The sequence below is a fragment of the Trachemys scripta genome, chromosome 10, assembly GCF_013100865.1.
Source record: "Trachemys scripta elegans isolate TJP31775 chromosome 10, CAS_Tse_1.0, whole genome shotgun sequence".
Taxonomy (NCBI): Eukaryota; Metazoa; Chordata; order Testudines; family Emydidae; genus Trachemys; species Trachemys scripta.
Genome location: NC_048307.1, coordinates 58650575 through 58669159, shown reverse-complemented (window position 1 = coordinate 58669159; position 18585 = coordinate 58650575). Strand labels below are relative to the sequence as shown.

The 18585-nt window shown below is 40.6% G+C and overlaps 1 protein-coding gene across 5 annotated transcripts in view; it reads left to right on the top strand.

Annotated features, from left to right (window-relative positions):
• RNF111 (ring finger protein 111) overlaps positions 1-18585 on the top strand; it is an 84689-nt gene that overhangs the window by 48639 nt on the left and 17465 nt on the right. For 4 of the 5 annotated variants that reach the window (XM_034782949.1, XM_034782948.1, XM_034782946.1 and 1 more), the window contains exons 7-10: positions 226-481; positions 2820-3171; positions 8969-9094; positions 10154-10280. In XM_034782949.1, the coding sequence (XP_034638840.1) occupies positions 226-481; positions 2820-3171; positions 8969-9094; positions 10154-10280 (861 nt within the window). The remainder of the gene's footprint in view (positions 1-225; positions 482-2819; positions 3172-8968; positions 9095-10153; positions 10281-18585) is intronic. The other variant, XM_034782950.1, reaches the window with a different exon arrangement.

The window sequence follows — 18585 nt, the reverse complement described above, 5'->3', positions numbered from 1 at the left end:
CTTGTTCAACTCAATCCTCCTTCACAGTGTTCACTAAGCTTGTGAACTTTAAACAATAATCATATCTAAAGAATGCTCTACATTGGGGCCTTAAGCATTTTATCGCATTAAATATTTCACTTGCAAAACATTGCAGTAAATATATTTTGTTGTAGCACACTTAAAGGTGACCTAGCTTTAAATATTTGAAGAAATGCTTGAAAACAAGTCAGTTTGTTTATACAGCAGGCACTGCCAGTAGACTTAAGCAACAATGGTATAAGAAGTCATGGAAATGGTGCTTTCCATGGAGCATCAGCATTTGACCCTTGCTGTCCTGGTTCTTCATCCCGAACTGCAATTTATGGGCATCAGGCTGGTGCTGGCCCAAGCCAACCAATAGCAATAGATGGATATGGAACAAGCATGGTTGCACAGCCCCAGCCCCAACCTCCTGCTCAGGCCTCGCTCTCATCATGTCGACATTATATGCACTCTCCTTGTAAGTACACTTACTCTACCTATAAATATACTTGTTTGAAATACAAAACAGGAAAACATAACTTCCCTGACAACTTTGGTTATACCGTCCTCTTGATTAGGCCTTAGAACCAGCATTCCTAAATCTACAATAAGAAATATTTTTACTGTTGGTAAACCATCAGGGCCCTTCTGAGAATCCTTGCAGCATGGAGGAATTTAAAATAAACAGATAATCCAGTATGTACTGCTTTGACTGTGCATAAGATACAGAAAAGATGAGGGTTTTTTTTATGTTTATTACTGTGAATTAATGCTGTACCCTAAAAGTACCAACTTTATATAAAAACAAAACAAAAAAATCCTTGAGGTGGAAATAGTGAAAAATGACTTTTAGGGTAAATCATTTTTGTGGTATAATTAAAAGGCAACCTTCCTTTTTTTTAAAAGAGCATTTTTAGCTACATTGTTTCCCACATAGCACTGTATACAGTTTATTTGAGAAGATTCTAAGACCTGAAATTTGATTATCTAAAGTAACGCATGGGAGTTATTTCTCTTTAGGCTCACTCAGACACACATTAAGTTTTTCAAATTTATACTTCTCAGATTTTTTTTCCCCCTCTGCCTTGTTATTTTATCTTAACTATTCAGTAAATATCAGACTTTAATTTTTTGTTCTCCCCCAGTTTATCTGAGACTGGCAGTCTAGATCCTTTACTGTTCAATCATTTCCTTAGGAAGTAATAATGTTGTCTCTAATTCCTTTTTTTTTTTTTTTTTTTAATAAAATGCCACTTCTCTATTTCCTTATTTTGGCCCCCATCTTCCAGTGAGCTCTGCTTGGGCAGACTCATTAAGTCAGTGTGGCTTCTCACAGGCATAAGGATCTACCCAGGCAGAGCTAATTGTAGGGTTGGGGCCTTTGTGCCTTTTTTTCTCCATTTCTTTGCCTCTCACAATCCATTTTTAAATAATGTCTTTGAAATTTCATGAGGATAGTATACAAAATTAATCCCTCTTTGAGGGCTGTTGCACACAAAGGGAGACCTATTTAGTGCTTAAGAGTGTGTCTACACTGCAGTGTAAACCCAGAGTTCGAACTCAGGCTCAAGCCTGATCCCCACTTCTGTCTACACACAAATCATGCTGACCCAGAATCCCATGGGGGTTGAGGATCCAAGACCGAGTCAAGCCAGAACCCAGGGTTCAAGTCCTATTGCTTTGCAGTGTAGACACATCCTGACTGGACTCTTACTCTGGGAGTCCACCGTAAGTCTACCATAATCTTGTGGGCTGACTTTCTTTGTCCTCAGGACAGTTAACTTTGGTGGACAGTCAAATTTTCCCAGACTGCATCATGACAAAGGGCTATAGTGACCACTTTTTTTGGGAAGGGACTAGGAAATCTGGGATATGGGTGGTTGCATTAGGGTCTGCATAGTGCAGTGTAGATGCTGGAGCCCCAGGTTGGGACCCAGGGTTCAACTATTCCTAACTTGGGGTTACAAATGAGCATAGATGCTCAAGCCCTGGGTTAACAAACCCAGGGCTTACTAACTCAAGTTCTGCTAACCCTGGAGTTACATTGCTGTGTTAACATACACTAAATGTCAGTTGGGGTTTCCAGAGACTTATTTTCTTCAAACAGTGCCAAGTACTCAAAGATGCTTATGTTTTGAGAACAGTCAGGGACATGGACTTGCTAGGAGGCATTGGGTCTTTTATGATGATGATTATTACCACCACTGTAACATCTAGCAGCCCTAGTCATAAGTCAGGACCCATTGTGCTAGCTGCTGTACAAACCGAACAAAATTCCTTTCCTCTTGTTTCTCTTAATACAATAAGTTTTAAAAAAAGAAGAGGCTGACAGCGTCCTGGTAGTTTTTAATCAGGTGTGTTACATGGATTTTTCCCACACTTTTCTTTTTTTGTCAATATTGCAATTTTGTCAATATTAGCAAGTCGGATTTTACTATTTAAAAAAGATGCTTATTTTTTTCCTCATGCCCATCAGTCCTCTTATGGCAGCCAATTGGTGTGTATCCTTCCATCTCCAGTTATCAAGAAATATCCTATGAAAACTGGCTTTCTGGTTTCAGTTTTTCATTTTGTCTTGCTCATGTACATTGATGGGAAGCTTTGGTTTTTATTTCACTTATTTTGTGAATTTCACATGTTGTTTATTTGTCAGTGCCTGTTAATCATTGTGAAAAGATAAATGCTCGTGTTATCATAAAGATATTATTTGGATAGAAATAGAGTGCAGTAGAGAACCGGCATGAAGTTATTGTAGTTTCTTATGCATTTGATTGAGAAACTTTACTTAATACATTAAAAATGTATTTTCATTCCAGATGCTTTGACGAGACCTCTTCATCAGTCTTCTGCATGCCCCCACTCTCACGGAAATCCTCCTCCTCAGCCACAGCCTCCACCTCAAGTGGATTATGTTATCCCTCATCCAGTGCATCCCTTTCATCCTTCCATCTCCTCTCATGCCTCTTCTCATCCAGTTCCACCTCCACCTCCACCACCAACTCACCCTTTAGCCAGTGCAGCTGCTCCAATTCCACAGCATCTTCCACCTACACACCAGCCTATTACCCATCATATTCCTGCAACTGCACCTTCAGCACAGAGGCTGCATCCTCATGAAGTGATCCAGAGGATGGAGGTCCAGAGAAGAAGAATGATGCAGCATCCAACGTATGTCATAAATGTTTAGTTATTGTTCTGAGTACATTTAATTCCTTATCCTCGGGTTTTTTAAATGCTGCATGTGACTCTTAATTGTAATACCATGGTTAGTGGACAATTACAATTAAATTGTGGTGAGATGTGAATCTTATTGTCTACCACCACAATTAGCTCTTATATTAGCAGTTGCAATAGAAAAGCCAAGGATTAAGTGAGCACTGAGACTGAACTACCCTCTCACTTGTCAAGGTGGCCCCTCTAGGAAAGATCAGAGGTTCCTTAGTGGGGAAGCTTGGGGAAGCTAGTACGTCTGTTGCCCATGCTTTATCTGTCCTGTGAATAAGCAGAGTTCAGTTTCAAGTGCAAGCAATTTGCACTTTTTTATTACCACTAACAGGTAATTTTAAAGCAAACATTAAACGCTAATAATAAGTAATTAGAAGAAATTAATGTTGCTTTCTAATAGGTTAACTGCCCAGCTTCCAAGCAAATCCTTAAATGTTTTTTGCACCGTTGAAGTCAGCAAGACTTTTTTTTTTTTTTTTTAAATATAAATTGACATTTTAAAACAAATGAACTGGAGAGTGAGATGGTTAAAAAAAATTTTGATCTTGTAAATTAGTGTGGATAAAATCACTTTCATTTTCATCTACATTAAAGCAAACATCATTCATCGAAATTTTGACCCCCCCCTCCACCCCCATAAAAGTGCTATTGCATGGTGTGACAACAAAAGACTAATTAGGGGGAGCTGTTCAGGGTTTTAAGGTCAAGAATTCTGGACCCATGTTGCTTGTTGAAAGAAATGTAACAATATATATTTTTATACATGTTACTAAATCTTTTAAACAAAAAAAAAAATAGATCACCAAACTAATTTATTGTTTAACTAAACTAAAAATAAAGAAATACAACTACCAAATCAAAGTCAGTTCAATCAATCAATCTGAATGCTGGATTGGAGTTAAATCATAAAATATGTTAAATCATCAAACTGATGACCAGTCCTTAGAATTCTCCAGAGAATTCTATAAAAAGGTGGCTGTATGTTTGGCTATAAACCCCAACTATAAAATGTTACCAGTTCTAATCAAATCCATGACCTAGATAAATTTTGGTTTCATTATTAAGATCTTAATCAGTTCTAACATCTGAACTACAACCTCAGGCAATTAAGCTTCTTTCTTAGAATTCTGTTATGTATTGGCTAACCCTTTCCTTCCCACATTTCTCCAAAACACACATTACAATACAGACTTGTATCTTTGATAAGCAGAAGTTTTGACAACTCCTACTTACCAAAAATTACAGATGACCCGTTTCTTGCATCCCAGGTCTTTTAAGTACAGGACACAGAACACACTTGAACGAGTATCTTTCAGACAGTTTTTTAGGGCTGTTTAAATTCAGTAAAATTACTTTCTGGCACCTATCCCTTGTGGGCTTTGAATGCTTATACATCTGCGTGCACAGAATCACATTTTCACACCCTAAAAGTAAAGAATATTAAAAGTCTGGGACACCACCAGCCAATGAAAAGAAAAGAGAAAAATAGGAAAAGGAAAATAACAGGATTTGCTAACTCTACAGCCGTCAGTCTTCTGGACTCTTACGGAACAGGAGCTGGAACTGCAGCCCAGGAGCCAGATAGTTATGTTTCTGGCACAGTGCTTCTTGCTAACAGACTTAGGTGCAGGGAGAGACTGGTCAAAGGCTGGCATACCTATTTGTTGTTGTGAATTACTCTCCCTGATGTTATCACTCTCAGGGTTCTGGAACATCAGTTTTCCCTCAGGTGGCTTGTTGGCCCAAAAGGCAAAGCATCACTGTCTTACTGTTTCAGAGTGGTAGCCGTGTTAGTCCGTATCAATAAAAACAACGAGGAATCCTTGTGGCACCTTAAAGACTAACACATTTATTTGGGCATAAGCTTTCGTGGGCTAAAACCCACTTCATCAGATGCATAGAGTGGAAAATAGAGGCAGGTATAAATACACAGCACGTGAAAAGATGGGAGTTGCCTTACCAAGTTGAGGGGGGGGTCATTGCTAATGAGCCAGTTCAATTACGGCCACCTTCTTATAAATTCTCCAGAGAATTCTAATCAATTCAATTGAATTGGCTTGTTAGCACTGACCCCCACTTGGTAAGGCAACTCCCATCTTTTCATGTGCTGTGTATTTATACCTGCCTCTGTATTTTCCACTCCATGCATCTGATGAAGGGGGTTTTAGCCCACGAAAGCTTATGCCCAAATAAATGTGTTAGTCTCTAAGGTGCCACAAGGACTCCTCGTTGTCTTACTGTTGATGCTTATAGTTTGCAAACTTTGCTTACTGAGTCTTCCAGTGACTCCAAGGTCTTCAGACAAATCAGGTCCAAGGCCTATCTTGGAGCCATGCAACCTGGCCCAGTCAGTTTTCGAGTAGGTAATCTGTAGCTGGCATTAGTTCAAACCAGTAATTTAAAAACTGCTCAAGGTTTTACATACCACAGAGACTGAAAGTCTGTGATCCCCAGCCTCCCAAAACCAAAAAAATTCCATTTTGTCACCAATTTACAGAAAGATCAGTATAAAAAGGCCTGTACAAATAGCTGACCAAACCCTTAGCAATAATCAATTGCTCACCCAACAAAAAAATTCAAGTTAAACAACTTATGACCAATGTCATAACTTCTTGCAACAAGACAATTTACACTAATTTCATAGCTTCTTCTTTTCATAATTTAAGGCCAGAAGGGACTATTAATTTTGTACGCTCAAAAATGCTCATAACCCCTGCAGATGGCTGGCTAAAGCCCTGATGCATGATATGTTATGTCATTGAGTTATAAGGGTTATGAGCATTTTTGAGGGTACTGTAGGCAACCTCATTCTCCCCATGCCCCATGAAGAAAAGGAATGAGCATTGGATCTCGTAGATTCACAGATTCCAAGGCCAGAAGGGACCATCATGACCATCCAGCCTGGCCTCCCACACACACACAGGTCGTAGAATTTCTCTCAGAAGCTGGATTAAACCATATCTTTTAAAAAAAGATATCTAATCTTATTTTAAACTCTGAGCGATGCTGAGTCCACCACCTCCCCACTAAGCTGTTCCAATGTTTCATTTTGCTCCCAGCTAGGAAACTGCATCTTTAATTCAAGATTGATATTTGAAACTAGGCTGATAGGTCAAACAGTTTGTTGTAAAATGTAATCTTGATAGACTGAAGTTACTTTAAAATCTCTCAAGGTGAAACTTTTATTTAAAATTAGGGCTGTCAAGCAATTAAAAAAATTAATTATGTTAATAAAATACTATGTATTTAAATATTTTTGGATGTCTGCATTTTCAAATATAAGTGTACAATGCTCACTTTATATTTATTTTTTATTCTAAATATTTGCACTGTAAAAAACAAAGGAAATAGTATTTTTCAGTTCACCTAATACAAGTACTATAGTGCAATCTTTTGATATGAAAGTTGAACTTACAAATGTAGAATTATGTACCCAAAAAAACTGCATTCAAAAATAAAACAATGTAAAACTTTAGAGCCTACAAGTCCTACTTCTTGTTCAGCTGATTGCTCAGACAAATAAGTTTGTTTACATTTACAGTTTGCCAGCTCTTGTTTACAACATAACCTGAAAGTGAGAACAGGTGTTCACATAACACTGTTGTAGCTGATGTCACAAGATATTTACGTGCCAGATACCCTAAAGATTCAGATGCCCCTTTATGCTTCATCCAACATTCCAGAGGACATGTATCCATGCTGATGACGAGTTCTGCTCAACAACGATCCAAAGCAGTGTGGACCAATGCCTGTTTAATTTCATCATCTGAGTCAGATGCCACCAGCAGAAGGTGGCACATTCTATTTTTTTTTTTTTTTTTTTTTTTTTGGTGGTTCGGGTTCTGGAGTTTCCGCATCAGCGTGTTGCTCTTTTAAGACTTCTGAAAACATGCTTCACACCTCTTCCCTCTCAGATTTTGGAAGGCACTTCAGATTCTTAAACCTTGGGTTGAATGCTGTAGCTTTCTTTAGAAATCTCACATGGGTACCTTCTTTGCGTTTTGTCAAATTTGCAGTGAAAGAGTTCTTGAAATGAACAACATGTGCTCGGTCATCATCCAAGACTGCTATAACATGAAATATATGACAGAATGCAGGTAAAACAGAGCAGGAGACATACAGTTCTCCCCCAAGGAATTCATTTACAAATTTCATTAGTGCATGATTTTTTTTTAACGAGCATCATTAGCGTGGAAGCATGTTCTCTGGAATGGTGGTTGAAGCATGAAGGGGCATACGAATATTTAACATATCTGGTACGTAAATATCTTGCAATGCCTGCTACAAAAGTGCCATGCGAATGTCTGTTATCACTTGGAGGTGAAGTAAATAAGAAGCGGGCAGCATTATCTCCTGTAAATGTTAACAAACTTGTTTGTCTTAGCGATTGGGTGAACAAGAAGTAGGACTGGGTGGACTTTTAGGCTCTAAAGTTTTACGTTGTTTTGTTTTTGAGTGCAATTATGTAACAAAAAAAATCTACATTTGGAAGTTGCACTTTCACGATAAAGAGATCACACTATAGTACTTGTATGAGGTGAACTGAAAAATGCTATTTCTTTTGTTTATAACTTTTACAGTGCAAATATTTGTAATAAAAAATAATATAAAGTGAGCACTGTACACTTTGTATTCTGTGTTGCAACTGAAATCAATATATTTGAAAATACATAAAAAATCCAAAAATATTTATTAAATTTCAATTAGCATTCTGTTGTTTAGCAGTAAGATTAAAACTGCGATTAATCGTGAATAATTTTTTTGAGTTAATCGTGTGAGTTAACTGCGATTAATCGACAGCTCTATTTAAAATACAAGATTTTTTTTCAAGTTTATACTGTGTAAAGTCTGTATTCTCATAGGCTGTTTCTCTCTCACAAATGACTTTTGATCACTAGCATAAGGAGACGTTCTGGGAGTCATTATAAAGCTGTGTTAACTTTTGTTTTTTAAGGAGCAATTTCTCTGCCTATTGTCACAATTCCTTTAGCAAGAACCAAAGAGTTGTGCTAAAGTCTCATTGTGGCACTCTGATGTGAGAAGATTGAGAATAGAACTTTTAGTTAAGTACACTGTTACTTACTGATTTGGCTATTGACCAGGCAGTTTTCTTATGTCATTCTTCTATAGTAGCGCAGAAAACTTTCAATTCCTGCCAGGATAAATTACAGGTTGGTGGTAGCCTTCTTGGGGAAAGTCATCTTTGCTAGAGATTTATGCAGTAAAGCAGCTACCAATAGCTAAGCCACCTGCAAAAAGCACCATCTGGCAAGAGAATGCTACAAGTGGTTGCTTGGACATAAAGCCATTCACCCCATGTTCTGCTTTTGGGAAATGCAAGTTTCTAAACGGACAGAAAAATTAAGTGAAGAGTAAACTTATAGCTGCTACTTCCCCTATAGAGTTGTACGCTTCCAAGCTTTTAAAGTTTTTAAAAAAATTTTCATGACTCCTTTGGAAGTATCAGAAATTGCTGCCTTTTAACCTAGAAAACAGAAGTATTACTTCATGTGAAAACTTAAGTACTTTAATCTACCAGGAAGCTGCAGATTAAGAATATGGATGACTTTCAGTTGCGAATGTTTCTGGATCTTGACATGTAATGATGAAACTGGATTTTAGATTGGCAAGTGTTTAACCTCATGTTGAAGATTTAGCTATTTTTCTGTAGTCACGTTTGCCAGATAAAGGTTGAATCGTTGTAGCTTGAACTGGTGCTGTCTTGTATTTTAACTCTTAGACGTGCACATGAACGGCCTCCTCCACATCCTCACCGAATGCATCCCAACTATGGTCATGGGCACCATATCCACGTGCCTCAGACAATGTCCTCACATCCTCGACAAGCTCCAGAGAGGTCTGCCTGGTCAGTACTCTTAATTCCTCGTTAGTGTCCTATGCCTTGGTAGGTGCCCATTTATTGGCATTTGTTATATGACCTTTCATCCTGAGAATACATTGATAATGTTGTTTGTGATTTAATTTAACAAACTGCCAAGTGCATGTGCAGGATAAAATGTGTTAAAGTGCCATTTTTTGCTACTGGCCAATTTAAACATTTCCTGTTTGCTTTTACAAATGCCAGCAAATATCTACCATTTTTTAAAAGTGCTTATACAGTTGAACTGTTTTGGTACCAGTTATTGCAAATAAAAGGAGCTCAACTCTTGTGTATTGGCAAAAAGGAATTTATACAAAACATTCTTTTGAAGTTAAAAGTTGAGACCTTTTGAGCTATAAGCTAATTTACCTTTCCTCTTTATCTGTGACTGAATTTTTATTTAAAAACATTTGCATCTGTTATGTAGTAAAACAGTAGACTTTAACTGAACTTTAACTTCTGAGCTTGGTCTACTCATAAACTATTAAACCTGTAACTTTTCTGTTTTTTCGGTTTTTCTGTTGTGTTGTTAAAATGGATTTCCACTCCTAGTAACCTGTGGTTTACAGTGGCTAGATAGCTCTGGAAATTCTAGAACTTTGCTACCTTGATCTAAGATAATAGATCAAATCCATTGGGCAACTTCCTGTAACCACAGTGATTAATGGAATGGTGACCTGCAGAGGACTTATTGTATGAAAACACAGGATTCCAAATCAGTAATAGAGTAGTTGTGCATAACACATGATTTCTGAGTTAAGTCTGTACTGGTATTTGTTGTTGTTTTTTGGGGGTTTTTTTTGTTTTTTTTTTATTTAATTTTTAAACCAATTGCTTAGTCCCAAACACATTATTTGAACCAATGATGGGATTACAGAACTGATTTAATGGAAAGTATTTATTTTAAAGTAATTAATCTTTTATTTAAAATGTCCTTTATGCGTGTGTTTTAGAAGCCATGATATAAATTTCCAAAACAGTAGAGACATAGCTAGAGGGCAAAAAGTAACTAGGTTAAAATGTTTAATTTTGCTTATGTGGCAGGGAACTGGGAATTGAAGCTGGAGTGGCTGCAGCTACATATCCGCCGGGCCCATTGCACCCTCATTTGGCACACTACCATGCACCTCCTCGACTTCATCACTTACAAATAGGGGCTCTTCCTTTAATGGTAAGGAGATAATTTGTGGAAACTCATATGGTAGCTAATCATTACCCGTGACTTCTTAAAGAATTTCTCCTCTTTTGTACAAGGTTTGTTACATTTAAATCGGATATGTATAGAATTTTACAAATGGTGGTTCAACTGAACAAATGAAGGAAAATCTATTTAATTGACTTATGTATTGATACTAAATGGGAAGCTAGATCAGACTTGCATTAATTGAATAAAATACATTTAGGACAGTAACATTTCTAACTTCAGCCTTGTAAATAGAAGACATCTGAATGAAATTGTCTCTTGCATAATAATGCATTGACCCTCTGCATCTGATTTTAAAGTTCAGATCTTACTGTAACTGGTGTCACAGTGCTTAACTTTCTAAGCAGCATGTGAGAATTAGTATTGATGCTTATTTTATAGCTTGCCTTGCAGCACAGTAGGAGTTAAATCTTAGTTCTTCTTCGAGTAGTGTCCCTATGGGCGATCCACTGCGCTGCTAATCGGAGAACTTTTATAGCAGTCCATCCCGCCTACGCGTGCACTGCTCCCTGCCTGCCATGAGGCTACTTTCTTTGCTTCATTTACATTTTATTTTGGCCGTTGCCTTGAAAAAAAATATTTTTTTTGTCTTCTGTGGACCCCCTGAAGGGGGGATGCTCCTGGATAAGGGTATGCCCAGCTTTCAGGGCTTCAAAAAGTGCCTCAGTTGCAAAGAATCTATTCCAGTCACTGATGGACTTGTGCTAGCAACTGAAGCCAAGATCTAGGAAGGACAGGGAACTGAGGCTCAAACTCCTACTTATGGAATTAGCTGTTCAACCTCTGGAGTCCCGATGGGAGCCCTCACTGCAACTGTCCACCTCAAAGGGGGTGAGTTCAGAGACATGCCTGCTAGCCACTCGCATAAGACCTCTAAGAAAAGGTCCTTGAGTCCCCATAGCAATCCCTGATTGAACTGAAAACGATTCCTGACTTAGCTTCAGTGCCATTGGTACCAATGATACCGACTATCTAAATCTGATACCCAGGACACGCATGTTTTTGAACCGAGAGGGCAAGTCGGAATGCCTAAAGACCCAATGGGCACAGGCAAAGAAGCATCGGTACCTCAGGAGGATGAGAAACATAGAAGATCCACTCCAGGGAAGACTGTTGGTACAGTCATCAACATTGGTACCGCCAACGATATGCCAGGCACCAACAGAGCTTGCTATCAGGTCGGCGTTTCCAATGCTGTCAGTACAAGCCTCTCTGCACCGACAGGCTCCACCAGTAGTGATGCCCTCTGCACCAACAGATTTCTGGTGCACAATGAATTTTTTGGGGTCTGACACACCAGTTTCTTCTGTGCTCAGTACTGGGGCCCCGGTAATAAGTTCACCCAGACCCCTTGTCTCACCAACAACCTCCTGCCATGCACCACCCCTTTCGTCGTCAGAGTCAGAAATTGACCAAGACCTAGCTTACTAATGCTCTTCTCGCTCAAGATATGGAGCCCAGTTTCGCTATGGACACCAGGCATACCAACCCTCTGACGTGCAGCCTCCCTGGTTTGGGCAACCGTGGTACCAACCACCGGTTCCCTTACCATCATAATGGCTGTACTGGCAGGCCCAAAGGGGCAGGGGGTTGGACTAGATGACCTCCTGAGGTCCCTTCCAACCCTGAGATTCTATGATTCTAACAGGTCTCCATCACTACTAGTATGGTCTATCAGCAGCCAAGAAAGTACTCTTCTTCAGCTGCTGTCTCGAGGGCCTCAGCTCCCCAACCAGGGAAGGGAGGAACCAGAGGCCAAAGTTGAGGAGGAAGTCACTTCTCCAGCCCCCTTCTCGTCATTGTCACCAGATGAGATAGTGATGCCCCCTCTGCCATCAGTGGAGGACGACTTTAAACTGTTCCAGGGTTTGGCATAGAGGGTGGCAGAGGGACTCCAAATACCTTTACAAGAGGTGTCTGAGTCATCACAAGCTGGTGGACATTCTACAGTCCTCCACCTCCTCCAGAGCAACCCTCCCTATTAATGAGGATCTACTGGACCCTGCCGACACGATATGGCAGACCCCCGCACCAACTTGTAAGAGGGCGGACAAGAAATATTATGTGCCAGCAAAGGACATGGAATTCCTGTTCTCACACCTGACTCCCAATTCGATCACGGGACTGAAAGCACCTGGACTTGTTTGGCAGGAAGGACTATTCCTCAGCTACCCTTCAATTCAGCGTGGCAAACGATCAAGCCTTGTGGGCTAACTATGAGTATCAGAACTATGTGACGTTTAGTTCTTTTATTGAACAACTCCCCTATTCTTACAAGGACCAATTTAAAACCTTGATTAATGAGGGCCAACTGGTGGCAAAAAGTCTCTCCAATCTGCACTTGATGCAGCTGACACGGTGGCACATTCTATTTATACTGCCATTGTGATGAGATGGGCCTCGTGGTTTCATCTCTCCAGCTTCCGCAAGGAGGTCCAAACAACGGTGGAGGACCTCCCCTTTGAGGAGGACAGAATTATTTGCTGAACAGACTGATGTCTCCCTCCACATGATAAAAGATTCAAGGGCCACTCTTCGATCACTCAGTATCCATACACCTGGGTATCAAAGAAAGTACAGCCCGCAGCCACCATTCAAGTTTTGCTCACAATATTCATCTCCGTACTCATCCCAGTATCCATCGCAATATGCACAGAGATCATATGAATCTGAGGAAGAAGCCCAGGTTCTCCATACAAAAGATGTCGGGATCTCAGCAAACTTCCTTTCAGTCCTCCACCTTGAAGAGACAGTTTTGACGGGTTGGTTGAGGTGTCTGTAGAACACTTACCTAATTTCATGCTAGAAAACCCCACCTGTCCCTTCGGAGATTGGCTCACCCTGTTCCACAGCACCTGGGAATGGATAACCTCTGGCAAATGGGTGTTGGAGATCATCCGGGATAAACACTGCATCCATTTTTCCTCCCTCCCCCTTCCCATACCCCTTTCCCTGTCCCTCTTCAGGGATCCTTTTCACAAGCGCCTGCTAAAACAGGAGATAAACCACCTCTTCAGCACAAGAGCCATAGATCCAGTGCCCACACCTCTAAGGAGCAGACACTTCTACGTCTGATACTTCCTGAAAAAAAAAAGGGGGGGGGGTTGGAGACCCATACTGGACCTCAGAACACTCAACAAGTTTATCGAGGCTGAGAAGTTAAAGATGGTTACGTTATCTACCATCGTTCCAGCGTTAGAAAAAGGAGACTGGTTCTCAGCCGTTGACCTCCATGATGCTTATTTTTCACAACTTGATCGTACCGAGCCACAGACATTACCTCAGGTTCATGCTAGGTCAAGACCACTACCAATATGGAGTACTCCCTTTCGGCCTCTCTTCGGCCCCCAGAGTATTCTCCAAGGTCCTCTCAGTAGTGGCAGCCCACTTACACTCTCAAAGCATCATGATTTATCCTTACCTGGATGATTGCCTTCTCAGGGCATGGTCCTTTGCAGAGGCCCAGCGAGTCACTCAGACCACACTGGACCTGTTTCAGAATCTGGGCCTACTGAGCAATGAACAAAAATCAACATTAACACCAGTACAGAGGCTAGAATTCATAGGAGCCGACCTTGACTCCATTCAGGCGGAAGCGCTCCTCCCACATCACACATTTCTCAGTCTCTCCTCACTGATAGACAGTACAATCCAGCTCCCAAATTTTGGCTAAACGTTGCCTCCAGCTCCTGGGGCACACGCTTTGGGCACATCGGTTATTGCTTATGTAGACTATACATGAGACGCCTCCAGGCATGGTTTGGTTTGATTTACAGGCCAAACACAGACTTACATAAATGACTATCGATGCCCACCAGGGTCAAGCAATGTTTGGACTGGTGGAAGGACCCAGTAAACGTCTGTATGGGAATCCTATTTGTTCAGTCTTCCCCATCTCTACTCCTGACCACCGATGCATATCAGGCATATATCTCCGCTCATTCATCTTCCAGCCTTTTATCCCAAACCTCAGCAGGATAATAGAGAAGCCATCTTCCATACGCTCGATATGAGGAAAGCCTTGGCCTTTTATTTGGAGAGGACAAGAGCCTTCTGAAAATCTGAGACTCGTCCTCTCCATTGTCGATAGATCAAAAGGTACAGCGATTTTAGCTCAGAGGCTCTCTAAGTGGGTCTTGGACTGTAAACTCTGTTACCAGTTGTGTAACACAACACCCCCATCTTCAGTACACATGCATTCTATGAGGTCAGTTTCCTTGTCCATTGCCTTCTCCAAGGGTATCCCTATATCGGAAATCTGCGGAGCAGCTACCTGGACATCTTCACACACCTTTGCAGAACACTATGCCATCCTGGGGGATTCTGTTGCAGATGCCAGATTCAGTGCCACAGTACTATCATCCATATCAGACTCTACTTTGAAGTCCCAACCTCCAGTGGTGGGCACTGCCTGGCAGTTCCCTACAGTGGAACACCCAGAGGGATACTACTCAAAGAAGTTTTTACTCACCTTGTGCAGTAACGGTTGTTCTTCGAGATATGTGTCCCTATGGGTGCTCCACGACCCACCCTCCTCCTCTGTACTTTGGAGTTCTAATAGTTGACTCTGCGGTAGAGAAGGAACTGAGGAGGGAGTGCCTGTGCATGCTGGTTAGCCTTGTGGCAGGCGGGGAGCAGCGTATGCACGGGCAGGACAGATTGCTACCAAAGTTCTCCCATCAGCAGCACAGGGACACAGACACACCTACAGGGGAGCACCCATAGGGGGACACGTCTCGAAGAACTATTGTTACTGCACAAGGTGAGTAACTTCTTCATTTGGCTATACAGTATTTCAAGATAACTTTGGGTGTCAAGTGAGCCATTTCTTAAGGGACATCATTAAAATGGAGATACAGCACATAATTTCTGTTGCATAAGAACAGTGGCATGGGGAGGTAAAAATATTGAAGTTGGAGCATAAATTTCCCTTGTTTTGCTAAATTAAAACATCTGTTTACTTATTGATTTGATTTTTTTATCATCTAAAAGTGGGTATCCTAGGCACCCTTGCTGTATATAAAAAAATAAAGTCTAGGGGTGAGTAGAGAACTTGCAAATTTTTGGAATAATAGTTCTTCCCTTTTATAACTTGTTCTTACATTGCTTAAGGCTTTGCTAGTTAACTAACATGGTAAAATCTTCCAGTACTTCGATGACATATCAAGATTCCTATTGCACTGATGCACAGTTAGCATACTGTGAGGTGAACCAGTTACTTGTTGGAATGTATGAAAGTAACAGATGACTAGTTCTGTCAATAGTGCAACCTAATTTTTTGAGCAGTATGTATAATTCCTTATTTTAATATGTTCAGCAATGTACTGGTTACTGCACAGTCTATTCAAGTGTGTGTGTGTGTATATGTATATATATATATATTCATTAATTAGTTTTTAATCTGTGTTGCATGGGTCATTTATACTGGGGTAGCCAAATTTAGTGATCCTGGGAGCTGCACGAGACAATCTTCAGACGTTCAAGAGCCAGAGTGCGCCTGACAGGGCTTGGGGCTTCAGCCTTGCAGCGGGGTGGTGGGGATAGGGGCTTCAGTCTTGCTTCTGCTGAAGCCCAAAGCCCTGGCAGGCACGCCTCACAGGGCTGAAGCCCCAAGACCCCCCTCCCCACAGAGCAGAAGCACTTAACCCCACGAGTGTGCTGCAGGGCAGAAGCCCTGAGCTGCCTCCTGCGCTCCCTCCCACGCTGGTAGGCAGAGAATTGGGGGTGGGGCTCTGTAAACCCCACTTTCTCTGTAAAAGAGGCGCCTGTAGCTCACAAGCCACGTTTGGCCACTCGTGATCTATACAAATCCTAATTCTTTATCATGTGATTTTTAAATTAGATTAATGATCTTCAATAGGACAAAACAATTATATTTTCCTCCTTTTTTTATGCCAGATCATAGGTAACATACATGAATAACTTCAGTTACTTTCAATGCATAGATTCCTAATGTGTAGGTCTACTGTAATAGTCCAGTAATCTATTCAGGCATCAAAGGGAATAAGATTCATGTTCTTTATGCATCTTTGTTCCAGCTTATAACTACAAGACTAACAAATTTTGGGGAGTGGCGGGAGAGGTCTGGCAAACTTTAACTCTCATCCTAACCCTTTAGAATTCCAGAGACCCTCAGCTTTTCATCACATGCTGCATAGAATTTATAATTTTAACAAATTTTATGAACTTATTGTATATTCATTATTCATTTACATATACAGGTGAAACCCTGTAGGTCTATGGCTCCAGCTAAAATGTCACATGACCTAATATTTCCACCACCTTTAGCAGCACCATATAAATCTTGCCCTGTAGTTTCCACTCCCAAGGCTTGTAAAAGATACCTGCTGAACCTACAAAGAAAAGGTGCAAGACCTTTCTCCACATAGATGACCTTTCATCCATCAGCTTGTAGAAGCAGTTAAAGGAAAAGCGCCAGGGGTTAATTACAGAAAAGTGTGTGGGTTTTTTGTGATCTAATTCCAGTAGGACAGTTTATGGGGTTGAAGGGCTTAGTAAGGGGTATAAGATGTTAATTGCTTGTATTTTTGAGGGTCCTAATGTGATATACAAAGTGCTTGCAGCCTGCCTTAAAGTGCATACTTGTGCATTAGTTTAAGCAGCTGTGCTCCTTCTGTCACCATTTGGTGGTTGAGGATTAAGCAACACTGCTATAAAAAAAACTATGGTGATCTGAGGTGTTTTCGGTCCTTTGAACCTTGCTGCAGATAGGAGACTACTTGGTAAAGTTAACATTGTGGATGGAGTTTTTAAATCTCAAAAGTGTTAGGATGACCAGTGACAGATGAATGTGAAGGGAGAAGGCTAGAGCCCTGGTAGTGGTAATCATGCTTTGAATTCAGTGCATATAATGAACCACAATGATGCATGGTATGCATGAAGTTGGGGGGAGGGAGGGTTTGGACATTGCTGTCTGCTCTAGCAGGGATAATGTTGTTCAAGTGGTGAGTCCTCCTAGTTGCCGCTACCTCAGAGGGTAGCATTGGATTGCTGCTGTTCTGCCTATAGATCTCTCTTGTGGGGTGCTACAAGTTTTGTTTCTACAACGCTTCTGTTTAATCTGAGGCCATTGAGGGAGAAGTAGTGAAGTAGTTCGGGCTGCAGTGCCAGGAGAATTCTGACAACGGTCAACTCTAAAACTTTAATTGGGTCCAGGTGATATACTCTTTGTTGTGTCTAATCTACATTCGGTTTTGGATGAGGGCTGAAATTCCAATCCAGACAAAAAGATAGTGGTGGTAGCTGTCTGGGTCTAGCGAAAGAAAAAGGATTTTCCCACCTTTTGTTAGCAAGATGTTTAGAGGCACTTTTGGATTGAGAGAGTTTTAACACAATTGAAAATCAAACTCACTTGAGCGTACACAAATGAAAAACATACTCTCCATATCAAGACGGGACATCTATTTTTTTCTAATATAGATGTGGTCTAAATTTTTGAGGGGCGTTTGGCAGGAATGTTGTTCAGTAGAGAGTTTTTATCTTTGGAACTGACTCCCCCACATATAGAGACAGAGGTAGCGTTTGATCTTCAGTTTGTGCAATGGGGCCTGTCCATCTGTCCTGACCTTTTCTTGAAAATCCACTCTGGGAAAGGTTTGAGACTTCACTGGGGTAGGGACTTCGGCAAATCAACTGATTAATTATTCAGGTGTTGTTGTTTCATATTTTCAGTTTTGTGCAAACAAAGAATTTTATAAGCACTTTGTAGAGATTTCAATGAATAAATGCTATGGTTGCCATATTATAAGAGCAATAAGGGATGGAAGATTGGGAAGGGCAAGCAAAAAATGTCAAAAATGAAGGGTAGCGGAATCCTTAATCTCTTTGTAACAGTAGCAAATCTTAGTTCAACAAGGCAATCTTGGCAAAATGGGAGTCAGGGAGGAGGGTAAAGAATGAGTATAAGGGAAAATTATATTGGCTGCAAATAAACATTTTAAATTATTCAGATTGGCTTTGAAGTTCCCATTCATCTCAGTGATATGGGATGGGGCAGAGACAGAAGTAATTTTTGCATTGGAAAAGGTTAAGTAGGAATTTTTAAAATAACACTAAGATTCTACAGGAAACAGCAGAAATTATGATTACGGAATCAAACTGTTCTTTGCTCAAATTTGCAATGGCCCTGCTCAAATAAAGTACATAATTTATAATATGTAAATAAAAGCAGGCTCAGGAATGTATGGATATGGGAGAGACTAGCATGAAGAAAAGAGGATGTGAGAGAGAAACTGTGGGAGTAGATTTTTTC